Source organism: Martes martes (genome assembly GCF_963455335.1).
Source record: "Martes martes genome assembly, chromosome: 14".
In the NCBI taxonomy this organism is placed as follows: Eukaryota; Metazoa; Chordata; class Mammalia; order Carnivora; family Mustelidae; genus Martes; species Martes martes.
In genome coordinates this window covers 54327467-54346084 of record NC_137902.1, presented here as the reverse complement: position 1 = coordinate 54346084, position 18618 = coordinate 54327467, and the positions used below count along the sequence as shown (strand labels likewise).

Here is an 18618-nt window from a genome sequence, read left to right as displayed (position 1 = left end):
CTTGTCCCTGGGCCAGACCCTCCCTGTGCTCCTGTATGTATGTGAGGGGCAGGGGCAGGCAGTGTAGCCAAAAACAAAAATTGCTGTGACCCAGATCTCTCTCCATGACGTTTTTCTTCTGTTATGCAAGACTTGTGTGTTGTTTAAAGAACAATTAGAAAGCACAAATAAGTGGTGATGGAAATGAAGCTTAATCCCACCATTCAGATAGAGCCGCTATCTTGGCCAGGCTCCTGAGAAGCAAATCCTGGGACAAGAGTTGATAGGGAGATGATAAGCAGGAAGTGTCCCCAGGAAAAGCTGGAAGGGGCGTGGAGACCAGGGAAGGAAAGGCAGCAGGGAACTTTGACTCAGCCCCATGGGGAGCCCTGGAGAGAATCACTGCCACTAGCGAGTCAGGGCTGAGGAAGTAGAGTGTGGAGTCCACACCCATCAGTCTCGGGTAAGGGCTGCCCCAGGGGACATAATTCCCAGGCACTTCCAGCTCTCTGGGTGTGTGTGTTCCAACAGCTGGGGTGGGGTGGGGCGAGTGTGTCTCCCCCACCCCACTCCCCCCCCACCACCACCACCCCCGCTACCAAGAGCCATGGTCGCTGGCTACTGGTAGAGAGAAGCCCAGAGACAGTGCCTAATAATCTAGAGGCGTCTGAGTATGGACGTTCTCTGCTCCAATCATGATGAACATTCTTGTGTCTATGTTCCCAGATAGACTTTGACATTCAAATGGGGTCACTTTAGCCTTTTAAGCCCTTTTGCAAAGCCTGGCTCATTTCGTCTTCCTGCCAACCCTGGATGTGGCCCAGAGCGTGATTTACAAGGCTGATCTATTATTGTTGCCTAGCTGAGCAACTCGATGGTCCAGAAGAGTCACTAATCAGTCACAGGTTCCCACAGGGTTAGGAACAATGCCAGGAGGAAGATCAAAGTGATGTTCGAGCCCCAGCTCCGTGCCTGGTACTGTGCAGGTGGGGGTGCGTAGTGACCGACCATCGGGAGATCCCCACTGGCTCAGCAGAGCAGTGACCGCACATGCAGGCCTAGAAGGGCCAGCCCTGGGCTTCTCCAGTCTCCACCCCACCTTGACCTTCCGCTCCTGGTCTGACTGCGACAGGTGATCGTGTATGTGGAGGACGTCAACGACGAGGCCCCCATGTTCACACAGCAGCAGTACAGCCGCTTGGGGCTTCGAGAGACCGCAGGGGTCGGCACGTCAGTCATCGTCGTCCGAGCCACGGATCGAGACACCGGTGAGTCCGGTTTTCCCCAGAGTCACTCTCTGCAGCTCGTCCCTCCTGCTCCTGCGGGACCCATCATCCTCAGGGTGCCGCAGACTCTCCCATTCAGCTGGGGAGGGGCTCTGGGGACAGTGCTGGAGGCATCTGCCCCAGAAGCCCAGGCCTAGAAGGACTGGAGTCAGGGAGCTATCCCAACCTCTGGATGGAGAGAGGGGAGGCCTCGAGGTTGGAAAGTCTAGGTTTCTCGCTGGAGGAGCTGGCAGCTCCTGGCTAGCCTTTGGCTGGAGGCTGGGCAGGGCTGGGACAGGCAAAGGACTTGTCACACAGCAGGGTGAGGCCTGCCTCTCCAGCCAGCAGCAGCTCCATGTCCTGTGGGCCTTGCTCAGTGCCTGGCACATGCAGGCTTCATGAGGGGCAGTGTTCTGGGTGCTCTAAGGGCAGCCCAGACCTCACCATGGACCCCAAGCCCGACAGACAGCCACAGCTGGCGGTGCAAAACAAAGGAGAATGTGGCCAGGTCACGGCGGCCGTCTTCACGGGGCCCGGCTATTTGGGCCTCTGCCCCAGGGCAAGGATGCAGCCAGAGAGGAGCTCTTTCCGGGGGGGTCCACTGCCCCCCCCCTGGAGAGGCTCCGCGAGCTGCTCCTTGTGTCCCAGCTCCGGCCCCTCCCTCATGTCTGCCCCTCTCAGCATCCCCAGCCCCACTGGGGCACAGGATGGGGTGATGGCGGGGAGTGGTCTGAAAACTCTCAGATCTGCTGTCCCTTATAGATCGCATTTATACAATTCGGGCCACATATGTCACTGTTGACCAATGGTTCGTAGCTTTTTCTGGGACAGGAATCCTTTTGAGAAATTCGTGAAAGCTATGTGTCCATCCCTAGAAGAGTGCACATCCATTCTGAGTTCTACAAATGATTTCAAGGAAGTCTGTGATTTCCTGAGCGGTTTTATGGCCACTCCCCTGGAAGTCTGTGGACCTCAGTAAAGAATCCCAGTTTGAGCTCCTGGTTGGAGAATATACCAAGGCCGAGGGATTTGAGGTGGAGGAGTGGGGAGGCCGGGGGAAGGTGTCCCTGGTGCTAGCACCCTTTGGCTGGAGGGACAAATGGAGTCATGGCCACTTCTGAGGATGCTGCCCTTGTCCAATACTTTCTAGATGAGAGCTCCCCTTACAAGAGCTCCCTGATTTCCCCATTGCTACTGGTCCAAATACCTGAGGTGGGGGTAGGGGTTGGTACTTGAGCTTGAATTTGAGGATCCAGAAGCAGAACAGAATCCCTCCAGCCCATCTCTCATGCCAAGGCCAAGCCCCAGAGGGGCTGTGTGTGTTGGGCCTTGCTGTCTGCGTAGACCCTGGCCCCATCCTCTGTCACTTCTCTCGGGGCAACCCAACCCCCAGAAGTGGGGAGACAGTACACACTGGGCAGGCCAGCCAGGGCCGCTCACCTGGTCCCCGGGGCCAATAGCAGCTGTGCTGTGAGCAGCCTGGGAAGCTACAGGGCCATCCCACCCCCATCTGGGACTGCACACTCTTGTGTCCTCCTGCAGGGGACGGTGGCCTGGTGAATTACCGCATCCTATCCGGGGCCGAGGGCAAGTTTGAGATTGACGAGAGCACAGGGCTCATCATCACCGTGGATTACCTGGACTATGAGACCAAAACCAGCTACCTGATGAACGTGTCTGCCACCGACCAGGCCCCCCCCTTCAACCAGGGGTTCTGCAGTGTCTACATCACGCTCCTCAACGAGCTGGACGAGGCTGTGCAGTTCTCCAACGCCTCCTACGAGGCGGCCATCTTGGAGAACCTGGCCCTGGGCACTGAGATCTTGCGGGTCCAGGCCTACTCCATCGACAACCTCAACCAGATCACCTACCGCTTCGACACCTATACCAGCGCCCAGGCCAAAGCCCTCTTCCAGATAGATGCCATCACGGTGAGGGGGGCTGAGAGCAGGCACAGCAAGGGCTCTCCCTAGGGCCCAGAAGCCCAGTCCTTTTGAAGCTAACCAACATTTCTTGAGCTCCTTCTGTAGGCACAGCACTGTCCTCTTTGTCATAGAGTGTCTGAGATAAATACCCCTATGCGGCATCCCTCCCGATACTCAGGAGTAAGACAAGGTTTTACCTAGGCAACCTGGTAACCTTGTTATTAGACAATGAGAGCTATGCAAGTCATCACATGTCTCTTTTTACCTTGGCTGTTAGGAAGCTCAGTTATAAATTGTTTCATCACACTAGTTAGTCTTAGCTAACCAGCAGCTAGGCTCTTATCTGCTATCTGGGTCTTACTCCTCCATCTCTGGATTGCTGTGTCTTTTATCAGACTCCCTTCTTTGTATGAATCACTGCGGGGTGCAGGTCTTGTCCCAGGGAATACTGGGATCTCAGAGATGAATGAGACCCTTCCCATCCCTCAGAGAGTTCGTAAACTGGGAGGAGAAGTGGGAATAATCAGGGATATGCATCCATCTGAGCACCCCAGGAGAGGATGTGAAAAGAGCTACAATACAGGAATGGAGCCTGGAGGCCCAAAGGAGAGAGATCTTACCTGGCTGGGGAAGCAGGCAGCCTACGTGGACAAGGTGGCGTCTGAGTGAGATTTGAGAAAGAAGTAGGATTTAAGCCGACAGAGCTCCGGGGAGGTGTTCTGCCGGCCAGAGGGAGTGACGTGGAAGGTGGCAAAGTGAGCCGAATGTTGGGGATTCGCAAGGAGTCTGCTTTGGCTGGAGCAAAGGACTACTTGGGGGCAGGGCGGCCTCTGCCCGGTGGGTATGATGTTGTCACTCTCCTCTCTGGTCCCCTCCCTGCAGGGTGTGGTCACAGTCAAGGGCCTGGTGGACCGGGAAAAAGGTGACTTCTACACCTTGACGGTGGTGGCAGACGATGGTGGCCCCAAGGTGGACTCCACCGTGGTGAGTGGCAGCCAGGGTAGAGCCCCACAGGTATAGCCCGTCACCACCCCAAGGCACCCCAAAACATACATCTTCACAGGCAACCCCATACACGGGCCAGGCCATGGGCGAGGATTTGGGCCACCCAGGGACAGTGCTATGGCCACAATGCCACACCTTCCTGGGCAACCCGGGCTAGGGATGAGACTGCAGACTGGTTGGAGGGTAGCACACCCCCGCTGGGAGGTGGCTAGGAGAGCTGCAGACTGCTAACCATTCTTACCCTTGCCTTTTCTCTCCCTTGGCCTCCTGCCGGCTCTGACTACAGAAGGTGAGTGGCCTGTGGCCTGGGGTTGTCCTGGGCCAGTGCCAGCTCCGTCCCTGTATGGCGTTGCACCTTCCTGCCTCCCCCGCAGACAGGCACATGGACAGGCCCGCAGCAGGTTCCTACCCAGACCCTTCACAACCACTCCAGCCCCGGCCCCTCTCGGGCACGTTCCCCAGGTCCAGCTCTGCCTTTCCTGCCAGCCAGTGGCGTCTGGAGCTGGGGCAGGGGGGTGGGCACTAGCAAGGAGCAGGTGGGACACACAGTGGAAGGAACACAGAGGCTTCATCCCAGCTCTGCTGTGTGACACAAGCAAGTTGCTCAACTTCTCTGTGCTTCTCTTCCTTGGGTCTAAAGTGAGGATGATCCCAGCAGCCCTGAAGCTGGCAGGAGATGGAGGATAAGATGCCCTTTGTAAACTAGGCCCCAAGGAGCATATGATGGGAGTGGCACCTGTAAAGGAGGACCTTGCCCTCTCTTGGGGGTTTGGGGAAAGAGCATATTATGTTAGGGTACATGGGAAGTGGGGCCCACACTGCTGGGGCCTGGAGTGTGCTGGGCAAGGGCTGCCACAGGCACAGTGAATCACTGTCCTCAAGGACTCTAAGGCGGGAACACCACGGGCTCGGGACGTTTGGAGGAGGATGACCACTGAGGCCAGAGGTGTCGGGCAAAGTTCTTAGGAGGGTGGGGAGGTGGGGGAGGCAGGCAGAGGACCTCAGGCTCGGGGTTGAAATGGGGGTGGGCCCGAGAGGGAGGTGTCTACTAGGCAGGCATCCTGCAGGGATATTAACAGAATATGAACAGTGCCTTGAGCGTGGGCCGCAGCCGGTCCGGTCTGAGGCCATCTGTGGACCACTTGGGGCGTCCAGCTCACCCACAGCCTTGGTTATAGCTACATTCTCGCTCCCCACTGGGTCCCTATCACATTAGCCTAGAGGGACAGAACAACCGAACATCCATGCTAAGAGCCCAAGGCAGCTGCTTGGGGGTCTCTGCACCACTGCTCACTAGAGGTGCTCAGTTCCGGTGGCCCTGGTTGTGACCTAGTTGTATCCCAAAGCTCCCTCCATCCACAGGGCCAGCCTTGGGGTAGGGAGGCCAAGAGTAGCCATGAGCTGCATAGCTCCTCGCAGCTCCCCAGTGTTAACAGAGGGCATCCGCCGAGCAGAACCCTCAGTGGTGGACACTAGGCGGGCACCATGTCCCGCACCTCCCAGCTCAGGCTCCTGGCCACCCCAGCCGGAGGCGCTGAGGCTCAGGTGAAATGGGGCCCTCTCATTGGGCCTCAGCAGCTTCATCTGTAAAATGGGCCAGTTGCAGCTCTCCCCTCATTTTGATGGGGAGTCTGGGAGCTGAGGCCAGGTGGAGGCTGATAAGCAGCCAGGATGGCCAGGATGCTCCCCACCAAGGCCCCTGGAGCTCGTCTGTAGATCAGGCAGCCCCCTTCCTCTGCCTAGACCGCTGGGGGTACCCTAAGCACACACCCTGTATCTCCATAATCGCTAAACCCTCTTCCAGGAAGCCGGACCTATGGGTTTTTGCTTTGCCCTGGCTTCCTCCCAGGCCCCAGGACCCACTGCCCTAAATATACCAGCCCTGTTGGCACCAGGCATTCATTGTTGGAGATGTTAGAGTGAAGCAGCCCGAGGGGCCTTTTAAAGGCAGCACCATTTCCTCTGCAAGGCCGGAACCCCCAAACCACAGCTCACCTACATCTGACCCCGGCAGCCCCCACGGGCCCTGGGAGGGGTGGGGAGGCAGCAGGAAGGGGCACACGGGGACAGGCTCTCGAATAATGCCTTCACACCCCTAGGGCCGGGGGAAGAAGATCTGGACCATGAGGCCCTGGGTGGGAACACAGACCCAGATCTAATCCTATGGATCTTGGCACCTGCCCTCCCACTGAGGCTGACTCTCTGCTACCGGGAGCACCTCACAGACAGCATCACAGTGGTAATCCTAGAGGAAGCACCTACTGTGTGCCTGGCTCTGGGCTGGGCTCGGGGCACAACAGGAAACTGAAATCAGACATAGCCCCTGCCTTCACAGACATAAGATACAGTAGGAGAGGGTTGTTAATTAAATTATCACACCAGTCAGTGTATGCTACAGGAGAGAGTCTATAATAAGACGTCTGGGAAATCGAGGAGGGCTTCCCTGAGGAAGTAACTCAGGCTGAGATCTGCAGAAAGCACAGACATTTACCCAGCCAAGAAGGAAGTACATAAAGGCAAAGGGAATAGCGTATGCAAAAGCTCTGTGGTGGGACGAAGCCTAGGAAGTCTGAACAAGGTCTTGAGCTGAGTGAAAGAGTTTAGAGGAATTAGAGCACAGAGGCCTTGTTTGGTTCTGCCCTAAGAATAGCATGGTGGGCATTACTGGGCCCATTTCACAGATGAGCAGACTGGGGCTCTGGGACATCACGGAACTCCCTGAGCAAAATCATGAGGGATGGGCAAAGCCTTGGAGCAAGAGAGCATGCCAATCTTCCAGGCACAAAGCAGCATGGGGACCACCTTTATCACCTCTGACCTTTTTGTTTGCTCATTCATTCCCCAAGGCATCCCAATGCCATATGTGTTTTTGTCCCTACTTTCAGCTAAGGAAGTGGAAAATCAGAGAGGTTGAATCATTTTTTCCCAAGTCACACCAAGCAGCTGGGAGCGAGCAGAGGGCCCAGCTAGTAAATGGGGGAGTTGGTCCTGCTGCCAATCCTGGGCTGCTTGACCTACGGTTCTTACAGCTCCCTAAAAATACGGAGGCATGGCTAGGATGGAGAAGAAGGAAGACCTGATTGGAGGGGGAGGATGAAGGGGGTCTCCTCTGTGGCAGCGATGTTCCCCAGGCTCTCCATGGGGGCCTGTATATGCCGCAGGCAGGCAGGCCTGGGAGCCCTTGTACCCCAGGCCCAGGGAAGGAGAGGATGAGGTCTGGCTTGGGGCAGGGTGGTGGGAGCAAGCCCCACCTGGGATTCCCCAAACCTGAGCCCCTCCCACCCTACCTGAACCTTCCCGTCCATGAGCCTAAGGGGCGCTCTTGGCCATCTGTGAGTTGAAAGCTACAGAATACAAAACAATACGCCCTTTGCATGCAATTTGCACATTCCCGGTTTCTATCTGACCATGGAAATTCCTCCCCTCTCTCCACTGGGACCACCAGGATATCTCATGGCCCCCTCTTGTTCCAAAGCCCTGGTTCCTTCCCTCTAATCCAGATGCTCCAGCAAAGAGGCCTTCGGGCAAGATCTGGCTGCCAGATGTGTTTTGACCAGCTGGCACATAAGTTTTTCCTTTAATTTTTATTAATCACCACATAATTCCTCATAAAAATCTGGATTCCGAGTTCCTCTTGAAAAACAGGAAGCTCTGCCGATGCCAAGCTGGCATTCCTCAGTGGATTTTTTTTGCTGAGTAGCCTCTGTCCCCTTTAGCCAAGGCCCATGCCTTCCAGCGCTCAGCCCCACCACCACTGAGTCCCCCCCTGGACCCCTACCCTGCTGTGCCAGCCCCAGCGTTTGAGAGGGCTCAGCCCTCCCCCATCCCGCGGCTAGGGGAAATGTGCTCAACACCTCCAAGTCCCGATTGGCCCAGGCAGGCTCTGAACACTAGCTGACTTTCTAGAACTCTCAGCTCTGGGCCCCTGCGTGCCCACAGTGGGAGCCTGGTGTTTGGAGTCAGAAGGAGGCGGTGGGTCTCTGGCTGCCTTCCCCACCCCCAGGTCTACATCACGGTGCTGGATGAGAACGACAACAGTCCCCGGTTTGACTTCACCTCCAACTCGGCCGTCAGCGTGCCTGAGGACTGCCCCGTGGGCCAGCAGGTGGCCACTGTCAAGGCCCGGGACCCTGACGCCGGCAGCAATGGGCAGGTGCGTGCCAAGTAAAATGCTGGCTCTTCCGTGTCTTAAGGAGGCTCCCGTAGCCTCTCCCACTGGAGGAAGGACGGCCAGGCTCCACCCAGCCCAAGGTGCACGGCCCTGCCCTCACCCTACTCCAGGGTCAAGGAGAGGAGAGGAGGCAGAGCTGTGCAGGCTATTGGCCCTGCCCGGGTCACGTGAACATGGAGTCCGAAGGCTGGTCCCAGCTCATCCCCTGACAGCAAGCTGAGAGCAGAGGGCGTTCATCCTTCCTGCTGACTCCTTTGTCACCCGACCCACAAACCTTTCGGCATCTCGGCCCCGTGTGCCAGGCCTTCCCACGTGGCCCCAGGTCTCAGAGAGGACAGGCTTCTCCTCCCTCCAGCTTTGGGGGACCTGTGCCACGGCAAGCAGTGCTCCCTCCACACACACTCCAGGTTTGGAGACCCAGTGCACAAGGAGGACGGGTGATAGACTGTATTAGGCTTCCCACTGCTTTAATCTGTCCTACGAATCAAGTGACATGTTTGAGGAGGTTCCCACCATTTAAAAATGGCTTGCTAGTTTAGGGCCCCTGTAGGGCTCTGTCAGTTAAGCAGCCTTATCTTAATTTCGGCTCAGGTCATGACCTGAAGATATGAGATCAAGCCCCTCGTTGGGCTCCACACAGACCATGGAGCTTGCTTAAGATTCTCTCTCCCTCTCCCTCTGCCCTCCCCCAACCCCGCAAAGATGGCTTGCACACCTCTTGGGGGGGGCAGTAGCTTTAGGATCAGAAGCACAGGCATTCAAATCTTCGTTCTCTTAGTCATTTGCAAGCTGTGTGACTTTGGCCAATAGTTGCCTGTTTCTGAGCCTCCTGTCTGCAAACTGGAAAGAGCATCTCCTGACCGTTGCTGTGAGGGCCAGATGCAGCCCATGTCCCACCAGGGCCCCCAGAAGTCTCAGTGCCTCCCCACCTCTGTCCTGGGAAACGTCTGTGCCATGGGACTCATACCCACTCTTCTGGACCCTAGGCTGGTGGTAATGCTGACCTCCCTTCCCCCAGGAGCCTGCCACAGGTCCCGTGCTGCCTTGGTGGGCCTGCAGCGCACATTTTCCACCTCTGCATCAAATGTTCTCTTTTCAAATGCCCTTACCAAGCAGAGGGCCCAGGAGGGCAGGGGAGGGACCCTCAGCCTGACCTGTGGCCTGTGCTCCTCACTTTCTCGCCTATCCCCCTCCCCCCTCTCTGACAGGTGGTCTTCTCCCTGGCCTCTGGCAACGTCGCCGGGGCCTTTGATATCATCACCACCAATTACTCCATTGGTGAAGTGTTCGTGGCCAGGCCTCTGGACAGAGAAGAGCTAGACCACTACATCCTCAAGGTGAGAATGCCCCCTGAGCCGGGGGGTCTCTGTTGACCTTCCAGGAGAGAGCTTGGCACAGCCTGGCAGTCTCGGCTTCCCATGTCCCTGGTCCCCAGGGCAGGAAGCAGCAGAGGTGTCTGTCCCTGTTATAGGAGCCAGGAGAAAAGGCCTGGCAGAGCTGATAGAGCCCTGACTCTTCCACAGCAGTATGACTTTGGGCAAGTTGTTCACTCTCCCTGGGCCTTGGTTTCCCCTCTTGTGCCATGGGTAGAAGAACCTCTCCGTGGCCAGCCTCTGCCTTGGTGAGAAACAAGCACAAGTGTGAGGAGTCCGGGAGGCCACCAATATTGCTGAGCTGCTGTGGCTGGCCTGCTCCCTGCGACTCCGGGGACCCCGGGGCTGCATTCCTGCAGGGCTCTGAGCCTGGAGAGCACTTTCGCTGCTCCTCGGGCATCCAGGAAGCATTTGGGCTCCCAGGGACAGGCCTGGGCTATGGGGAATACTCTAGTTCATTGCTGAAAAGGTTAGGGGAGGCTTTCTCCATCTCCCAGGGTTCAGATAGGAGTGCATGGAACAGAGTTATTTGAAGCTAAAGGCAGGAGCCCGGGGTCTGGTCACAGGCCCAGGTCATGGTCAGGGGCTGGCACAGCCCAGAATACAGTCCGGGGTAGGATCAGAAGGTAAAGACTGGACACACCAGAACCGGATTCCGAATGATGGCCCCATGTCAGACAACAACTGGGCAAGGATTGTTTGCAGCATGGGGCAGAAGAAAAAAATTCTGGGGAGAGCCCAGGGCTGGCAGACCACACAGGGGCAGGGATGGACCCAAGAGTCTCTCTGCCCTACTGGTCCTCCCCACTGAACAGACTGCCCTTTCAGACTCCATATTCCAGATCCTTCTGCTTCCTTTAACCCTGAATCCAGTCTCCTCTCTCCTCTCCCCCACTAGGTTGTAGCGTCTGACCGTGGCACCCCTCCACGGAAGAAGGACCACATCCTACAGGTGACCATTCTGGATGTCAATGACAACCCTCCAGTGATCGAGAGCCCTTTTGGGTACAATGTCAGTGTGAACGAGGTGAGGGCAGCTCTTGCGTCCGGATAGCTGGATGTCCAGGGTGGGCAGTGGGTGTGAGTGACCATGAAGGTCCGCCTGGCCCACTGGACTCCTGGGCTCTCAGACTCGGTGGGTGGGGGTGTGGCCTGCTCATTCACAATTCCAGCCCTAATGCCAGCTCCTGGAATGCAGTATCTTTTTGCAGGAGGTGTGAAGAGGAGACAAGAGGAGAGAAAAAGCAGGAAGTGGCCATTCATCACGGATAGGGAAATGGGATTTATCCCCTGGAGAGCTGCTTTTAAACAAGACAGTGCATTTACTACTCATTCTTAAGACTGAGGCACTGAGGGAATTTTTGCCCCAGCATCGCTGGGTGTCAGGCCAGGTTGGACGTCCATGAAAGCAGGACAGGAGAGGGGTTTAAAGGCCAGGTCTCGGGCCAGCCTCCCAAGAGTCAGACCCAGGCTCTGCCACAGACAGGCAGTGTGACCAGCAGACATGCTTTCTCTGTACCTCAGTTTTCTCATCTGTAAATGGGGATAGCATCCTGTCTAACTCCCAGGGCTGCCGAGAAGAGTTGGTGAAGTCACACAGCCTTGCATATAGTGGGTGCCCACAGCATGCTCACCACCGACAGCCCCCTTTCCTGCTCTCCCTGCAGAACGTGGGCGGGGGTACTGCTGTGGTCCAGGTGAGAGCCACCGACCGTGACATTGGGATCAACAGCGTGCTGTCCTACTATATCACTGAGGGCAATGAGGACATGACCTTCCGCATGGACCGGATCAGTGGTGAGATCTCCACGCGACCAGCCCCGCCCGACCGTGAGCACCGGAGCTTCTACCACCTGGTGGTGACCGTGGAGGACGAAGGCACCCCCACCCTGTCGGTGAGCCACGGGGGCAGCTGCAGGGAGGGGAGGGTGCTTGAAGGACTGGCTCCGCCTTCTGTAGGGGGTGGGCAGGCAACAAGAGGGGTGGGAGTGGAATGTCCGTGGTGGGTGAATCTTTGACAAGTCCTCTGTTGTACCTTTAGAAGGTCCGTCTCTGTGTATTTATGGAGGACATGCGCGTGTGTTTGTGGAGGACCCATGTGTGTTTGTGGAGGACCCGTGCGTGCAGAACTCATGTGCTCGTCGTCCTGTATCTGTAACCATTCAGAGTCTCTGTTCAGCCCTCTTTGGTCCAGCAGTTTTATGGGATGGTGCAGAGCGAGCCCACACCTTGGGGCCTGGCCAACCCCCACTCTACCTGCCAAACCATGTGCCCGCGAGCATGCATTCACCCACACTCTGTGCCAGACAGGAAAAGGGGCTCTCTGGCCCCTTCCCCTCTGTCACTTTGTTGTGACACACTGTTGTAATATGTCTGCGTCGGAAGGGACTGATGCCCTTGGTCCTGTCTGGTGCTTGAATGGACAGAGCCCCCGCCCAAGGCAACGTGGGAGGTTTGCAAAGTTGGAGAAGGAGGCACGCCCTGCGGGACCGGATGGCAAGATGGTCTGGGGGCGATGGGCCGGGGTGTGAGCCACGTGCCCATCAAGGAGGTGAAATTTGGAGTCAGGAGCGTTGTGAGCTGGCTGTGCAATCACCGGCAAGTCGGAACCTCTCGGAATGGGGTCTCATCATCCGAAAAAGGGAGGTGATATCTCCTCTTAGGTGGTGTCTGGGGAATTGAGTTAGCACATGTCTGCAGAAGTACTTGGTAGACCTTGAGGAGGAGGACTGTGTCAGATGCATGTGGCTGCGATAATGCCGCAGTGCAAACCAAACCACATGCAGGGATGAACGCAATCACTGATTTAGCGCCAACTCTGCAGACTGGCGATTTAGACCTGGTTTAGCTGGGCTCCCGCCTACGTGGGGTTGGGAGGGCAGCTCTGTGTCGTTAGATGGCTGGGGTTTGGGGGGTCATCTACCTATCAGCTGGGGTGACAGGGCCACCTGTGTCTCCTCTTCCAGAAGGCTAGCCCATGCTTGTTCAAGTGGAGCTAGCAAGGGTCCAGGAGGGACAGTGGAAGCATGCAGGGCCTCTTGAATCCAGGCTTAGAACTGGAATGAGGTTGCTTCTAGCACATTCTGTTGGCCAAAGCAAGTCACAAAGCCAGTCCAGGTTCAAGGTGTGGAGAACTCCACCCTATCTTTTGGAGGAACGAGTTGCAAATGAATTTTAAAAAGTGTGGATACAGGGAGGTATAAAGGATTGGGGACATTTTTGTGCTCTGTCCACCCTAGGAACCTGATCATTAATGAGGCCTCAGCCCTGTCCCTTGGTCCCCTATGGGTGACTCTGTTAGACCCCCTCCCCCTTGGCAGCAGCCCTATGGACTATGGAGTCAGAGTAGGCCTGGGCTGGGCTATCTATCTGGACTGTCTCTGGGGAGGAAGGTGGAATTTGACCAATCCCAGGAAACCACATTCTGAGATGCCGAGGGTATGGGACTGGCTGTGGGCACACCCTGGGCATCCTCAGCTCCAGAGCGGCCAGGTGTCCCCACTAATCACTTCGGCCATCCCCACCCAGTGAGCCAAACAGAGACATATTTACAGACATATGACTACCTGAGGGGGGGACACATAGGGCTATCCATTACTTTAGTGACATGGAAGGACTCGGTTTTGACAACCCCTCCCTACCTGTACCTAGCTTCAGGGCGAATCATCATCCTGGTCATCTCCCAGTGGCATTTAGAGACGTGTTTGGCTACAAGTGATAGATACTTAACTCGAGTCATCAACAAATCAGAATGCATTTTATTCACGTAACAAAAATTCTAGAGAGAATTACAAATGTTGGTTTTGTGCTCTGTGATATCAGAGCTAATGCCTCTTGAGCTTTCCCCCATGGCTGCATGATGGCTGCTATAGCACCAGCCATCATGTCAGCATTCAAGGCAGGAAATGACAAAGATCTATGCAAGCCATTTCTGCCCCTTTATCAAGAAAGCAAATTTTTTCCAGAACTACTTTCCAGGGTTCTGCTTATGTCTATGGCCAGAAAAGATTCACATGGGCACCCTCACTCCAAAGGAGATTGGAAAAAAATGACAGGATTGTCAGAACTGGCTTATTATGTGGGAGCCTGATATATCACTGCCTCTGACAAAAGCAGAGCTTGTTAACGAGGGAAGGGTAGAGAACAGATCTGGGGTGGGAAACTGAGAGCCTGTGCTGCTTCTTGTCCTGACCTAGGCCAGCGAACACACCGATTTCACCCCCGCTCCCCGCTTCCCTACACCCCAAAGCCTTGGAGTTTTCTGGGGAGGCAGTCCGTGAGACCCAGGACATTCTGAGACACTGAGTTTTGCAGGTGACATCTGGCTTCCTTTTGGTCTTCAGAAGAAAAGACAATTGGGGAAATGTGAAATCACCCCGGCCACATTTAACCACCGGGAATGGGTGAGCCGCTACTCAAGCAGTTCCTGCAGAACTTGGGACTGGCCCCTGTGGCCAGAAAGAGTTTCCATCTGTTGACAGACACTCTGACCACCCCCCCCCCCCCCCACCGCTAGAGATCCAGCCTAGTCCAGTGGAAACCCATGAGCTCTGCCTCCTCACACATGGGTCCCTGACATTTGGGCCCCGCCTCGAAGCCAGTCTCAGGTTTGCCGGCTCCCTGCTAGGGGACTACGAGAAGTTGGGTGGTGAGAGGTATAATCTCCTTTTCTCTGCCTTCCTCATTCTGGCCATCACCAGCTCGGGCCCCAGAAAGCACCTTCCAGATGACTCAATCAGGCCTGGGCTTCCCTAAGGCCATGACCAAGACGATATGTATATGGCTCCTGGGCTATTACACCGTGATAGGGACGGACAGCATCAGGGCCAGCTGGGGAAAGATTTACAGGAGACATTTTTTAAGTTAAAAGGAATCTATCAACTTTTTTTCTGGCTTCTTCGGGTTGAGGAAAGATCCCTGGTATTTGACTTCTGTAAGGAACACGTGACAGTGAGGAATTGCCGGAACCAGAGCAGAGTTGAGAACTGAGCACTGGAGCGTATCCGTTCATTCATTCGTTTGTTCATTTGCTCAGGCAGCCAGTCAGTGTTCCCTGAATGCCCAGTGTGTGCCAGGCCCCAGGGACACTGGGAGGAAGCAGTGGTGGTCCCTGCCACCGTAGAAGGTAGCCAAGGAAGGGACGCAGTGAGGGTCTCCGGGTTCAGGGGCCAACATGCAGATGGGCCTGCATTCAGGAGCATTAACAAGGGCTTGGAAAAGTCTTCTTGGAGGAGGTGATGCTTGGGCTGTCTTGTCACTCTGTTATCGTTAGCACAACAAAGCATATCGGGGACCCAGAGATCCACCTAAACAAAGGCCCAAGAGCAAGAAATGACCAGGGGCGGGTTTGTGGAGCCCATGGCAGCATTCAGAGCCAAGAGTGTGACTCTATCTATATTTCCTCCTGGTGACATTGCCTCTGGGCCAACATTGCCTAAGGGCTGATCGCACCACTTTCCCATGTGCCCCCTCCAGTCCTTCCCAGTACAGCTGAGCCAGGGTGAGGACAGGGCACAAGCCGCCAGCACCCAGCCATGATGGGCATCTGCCTCCAGGGAGCACTGGACCCGCAAAGATTTGCTTCCAGTGATCTGACTGTCCCCTCTAGACAGTGAACCTCCAGGGTCAAGCACAAAATTGAGGGTCACCAAGCCAGAGGTGACCAGACGGGGTCCCTTCCCTCCTGTTGCATAGATTTCACTGGATGGCTATTCGAGAATAGGGTTGTTTTGAGCCCTCCTGCACCAGCCAGAGCCCTGAGCAGCCTCCCGGGGCTCCAGGAAAGGTCACCATGGTCTTAGGAGTGGGCGCCATTCTGCACCTATCAGTCCAGAGATGCCTGGCAGACCTGCACACCATCTTGTTTCCACCTGCAGTTATCAGCTGGTCCAAGCCAGCCCTCGCTGGCACAGGACCAACCTCACAAGGGCAAGTTAAGGGTCGTTCCTTTATTCTTTCTTTCATGCATTCAACACGAAACACGCGCCTGGCCCGTGCCAGAGGCTCGGAAGTCAGACATGAGTTAGGTACAGTCCTGTCTTCAAGGAGCCCTCAGACTAGTGGGGAGATGGACACATAACAGAGAGTTACCACTTGGTGATGTGATGAAGTGCCAGGAACTTGGAGCCAGGAGCCTGGGAAGGTTTTCGGGATAAGACATCACTTGCGTTTGTGACTTCCGGAGTGAAGTTCTCTTAGCAAGTGGCCTGGGATTCAGCTACCAAGAGAAATCTTGTATCTGAGCCTTCCTATCCTTTCATTTCACCCTGGGCCCCCTTCCCCCAATTTCCTGCGAACCGTACATTCCTGTCCCCACCCAGCTCTCAGCCCTGTATCACCCAGAGCTAGGAACAGCTGTGTAGCAGGGGGCATCCGGACCAACCCAGGCCTGTCACACAATGGTGTGCCACCCAGCCAGGGGAAGTCATTGTACGGCTTCTGCTCTCTGGCTAGCTTCAGGCCACAGCAAGGGAGGCCAGGCTTGGGGGAGGGGTCTAAGGGGCCATCAGGGAGGCCTCTGCAAGAGGAAGGGCCGGGCCTGGGGAGGAAGGGCGGAAGGCAACTGGGAGGTCAGGAGCTGAGCCCCAGTCACAGAGGCACCTTGGCAGGAGGATGAAGATGGGGGGAGGGCCTGTCGGGGGGACCTCCCTGCCACACAAATCCCAGCCAACCAGCTCTGGCATCTCAGGCTGGTGGGAACCTGCAGAAGTCACCTGTCCAGGCAGAAGGACAGCGATCACCCCCCGCCCCCTTGCTAGTCCAAGAGTTGCCAGCAGTAGCCTAGAGAAAGTCTGTGAGCCGGGGACATTGCCCTTGGCAGCTGACCTCCTATCTTTAGGGCCAAGAGCTCTTCTATGTATTAAACTTGGACCCCGCTGCTGTTGAGGAAGCCTGCTTCCGCTGGCTCAAGGTCAGGAAGCCCCAGCCTGGCCCCTTCCCTGTGCTGCACACCGAGTTAAGCCGGCCTTCTCTGGCCCAGCAAGGTTCAAATCCTTCCCTTGCCCTGCGTCTTGAGCGCTGTCCTGCAGCAGCTCAAATGTGCCACGCACAATCTGTTCAGGGTCTCCCAGAGACCCTGGGGCTCTCTGCTAGCTAGGAGCTTCTCCCTTCCCCTCCACCGTGGTAAGCAAGTCAAGGGCACAGGCCCTCATGCCCACCAGGAGTCCTGTGGCTTCAGGGCTGCCAGGCAGAAAGGGAAGTAGCAAGAATGAAGCAAAAGAAATGGAGCCATGGGCTTGTGGGCCCAGGTTCACTGCCCCCCACCCCCACCCCCAGCCCTGGTCTTGGGAGGTCCTGAGTCTTGGCCTCTGATGCCATTCAGTTCAGTGAAGAGGAAGGAGCACAGGCCCGAGAAGCAGAAGACCCAGGTCTTAGTCCCAGTTCCACATTCACTTGTTGTCACAAGACAAAAATGTTTTGGAGCCTCGGTTTTCCTGAGCATAAAATGGACACAGTAAAGCCTCCCAGCATTTTCTGGTGGGGGAGGGGGAATCCAAAAAGTGATAACGTTAACACGTGCAAGTGTTTTGGAAAACACAGTATTGTAACAGAAAAGGCCAAGAGATAGCCCACCAGCTGCCACTTCTCCATCAGGTGCCCGGGGCACGTGGCTAGCTGATGTCAGCATTTTCTTCTTAAGCTACATTGCTACTTCAGAATCCGTCCCAACATGTATTTTAGGAAGTAAGACCACTAGATCAGAATGGCGAGACAGAATGAAACCTCTGCCCACCCCCCTCCACCCCCTGCACAAGCTCAGGACATCACGTTGCTCTTTGGGAGATCCCACCAAGCATGAACAGAACCGCTAAGAACTGGAGCTGGTGGGAAGCCAGAGGGGGGAGCCTGGGAGGGGTCCAGGGAACAGGACCTAGGCAGGCATCCTGGTTCAACCCCTCGCCCCATGGCTATGCTTTAGCTGTCAGCTCTGAGACTGGGTCCGGAGGACAGCCTGTTATCGGACCCACAACCCTGTTGGAACTCCTGGAATAGTTAGGGAGACTAGCATCCATACAGGAGAGAGGCAACCGTGCCAAGCAGGCCCAGGGATTACCCAGTGGAAGGGCTAGATGACCAGTGCCCTCTATGGGCTGGGACACGCACCAAGTTGGGCTGTGAGTGCCTACTTCTCGAGAGGCCTTTGCACCTGGCGTCCTGGCGGGCAACCCCAGTACCTTTCTACCCCCTGCTGTGCCCCTGGACCTCCCTGAGAAATCACAGTCAGACCAGCCTTGGGGAGCTCTAGCTGACACTCAGGAAGGCCCCTTCCAGGAAGCAATGCCCAAGCTGGGATGGAGAGTGACTGGACCTCTGCAGGCCGCCTCTCCATGATGCATTCCTGAGACAGAGCCCTCACTGGAGAAGGCAGTGCCTCAGCCCCTCGGCCCCTTGACCCCAGGGCTGGGCTTTTGAGAAGCAGGCCCCCGCGTTCCTGCATACCTACCCCAGTGCCCCTCATCACTGACCCCCCAGGCAGGGCCAGCCCGATCCCCTGTGGCCCCCACGGCACGTGTTCAGAGCATCAACTCCCCTCCGTTGGCCTCTCCCTTGGAGGGAATACAGGCAGGTTGTCTTTATTAAATGGGGACATGAAAAGGTTACAGGAATGATGGCCCTTATAATTCCTGATCTATTTCTTAACAGTAACTTAGGGCCTCAAAGCACAGATTTCCTTCTGAGGGCCTCAGCCAGTGCCGTGATCCATTGGCCTCCTGCCTCGGTCTCACCCTGCCTGGCCAAATCTCTGGAGGCCCCAGTGTCCCTCCCAGCCCCATGGGAGGCAGGTGCGATGATCCCAGGGTACCTGCACCCCCCAGGCGAGCCTACGAGCCCCTCCTTAGCAGCAGGGAGGATGTCTTAGGGGCCCTGGGGGCGGAGCATGTGGTCCAGGATAAAGATGG

General features: G+C 56.2%; 1 protein-coding gene across 1 annotated transcript in view; it reads left to right on the top strand.

Moving 5' to 3' along the window:
- CDH23 (cadherin related 23) overlaps positions 1-18618 on the top strand; it is a gene marked incomplete at its 5' end in the record, with an annotated part of 358117 nt that overhangs the window by 274191 nt on the left and 65308 nt on the right. Inside the window, 7 exons of the mRNA XM_080822934.1 lie at positions 1112-1247; positions 2787-3175; positions 4052-4153; positions 8178-8327; positions 9554-9682; positions 10617-10745; positions 11386-11613. Of these exons, the coding sequence (XP_080679060.1) occupies positions 1112-1247; positions 2787-3175; positions 4052-4153; positions 8178-8327; positions 9554-9682; positions 10617-10745; positions 11386-11613 (1263 nt within the window). The remainder of the gene's footprint in view (positions 1-1111; positions 1248-2786; positions 3176-4051; positions 4154-8177; positions 8328-9553; positions 9683-10616; positions 10746-11385; positions 11614-18618) is intronic.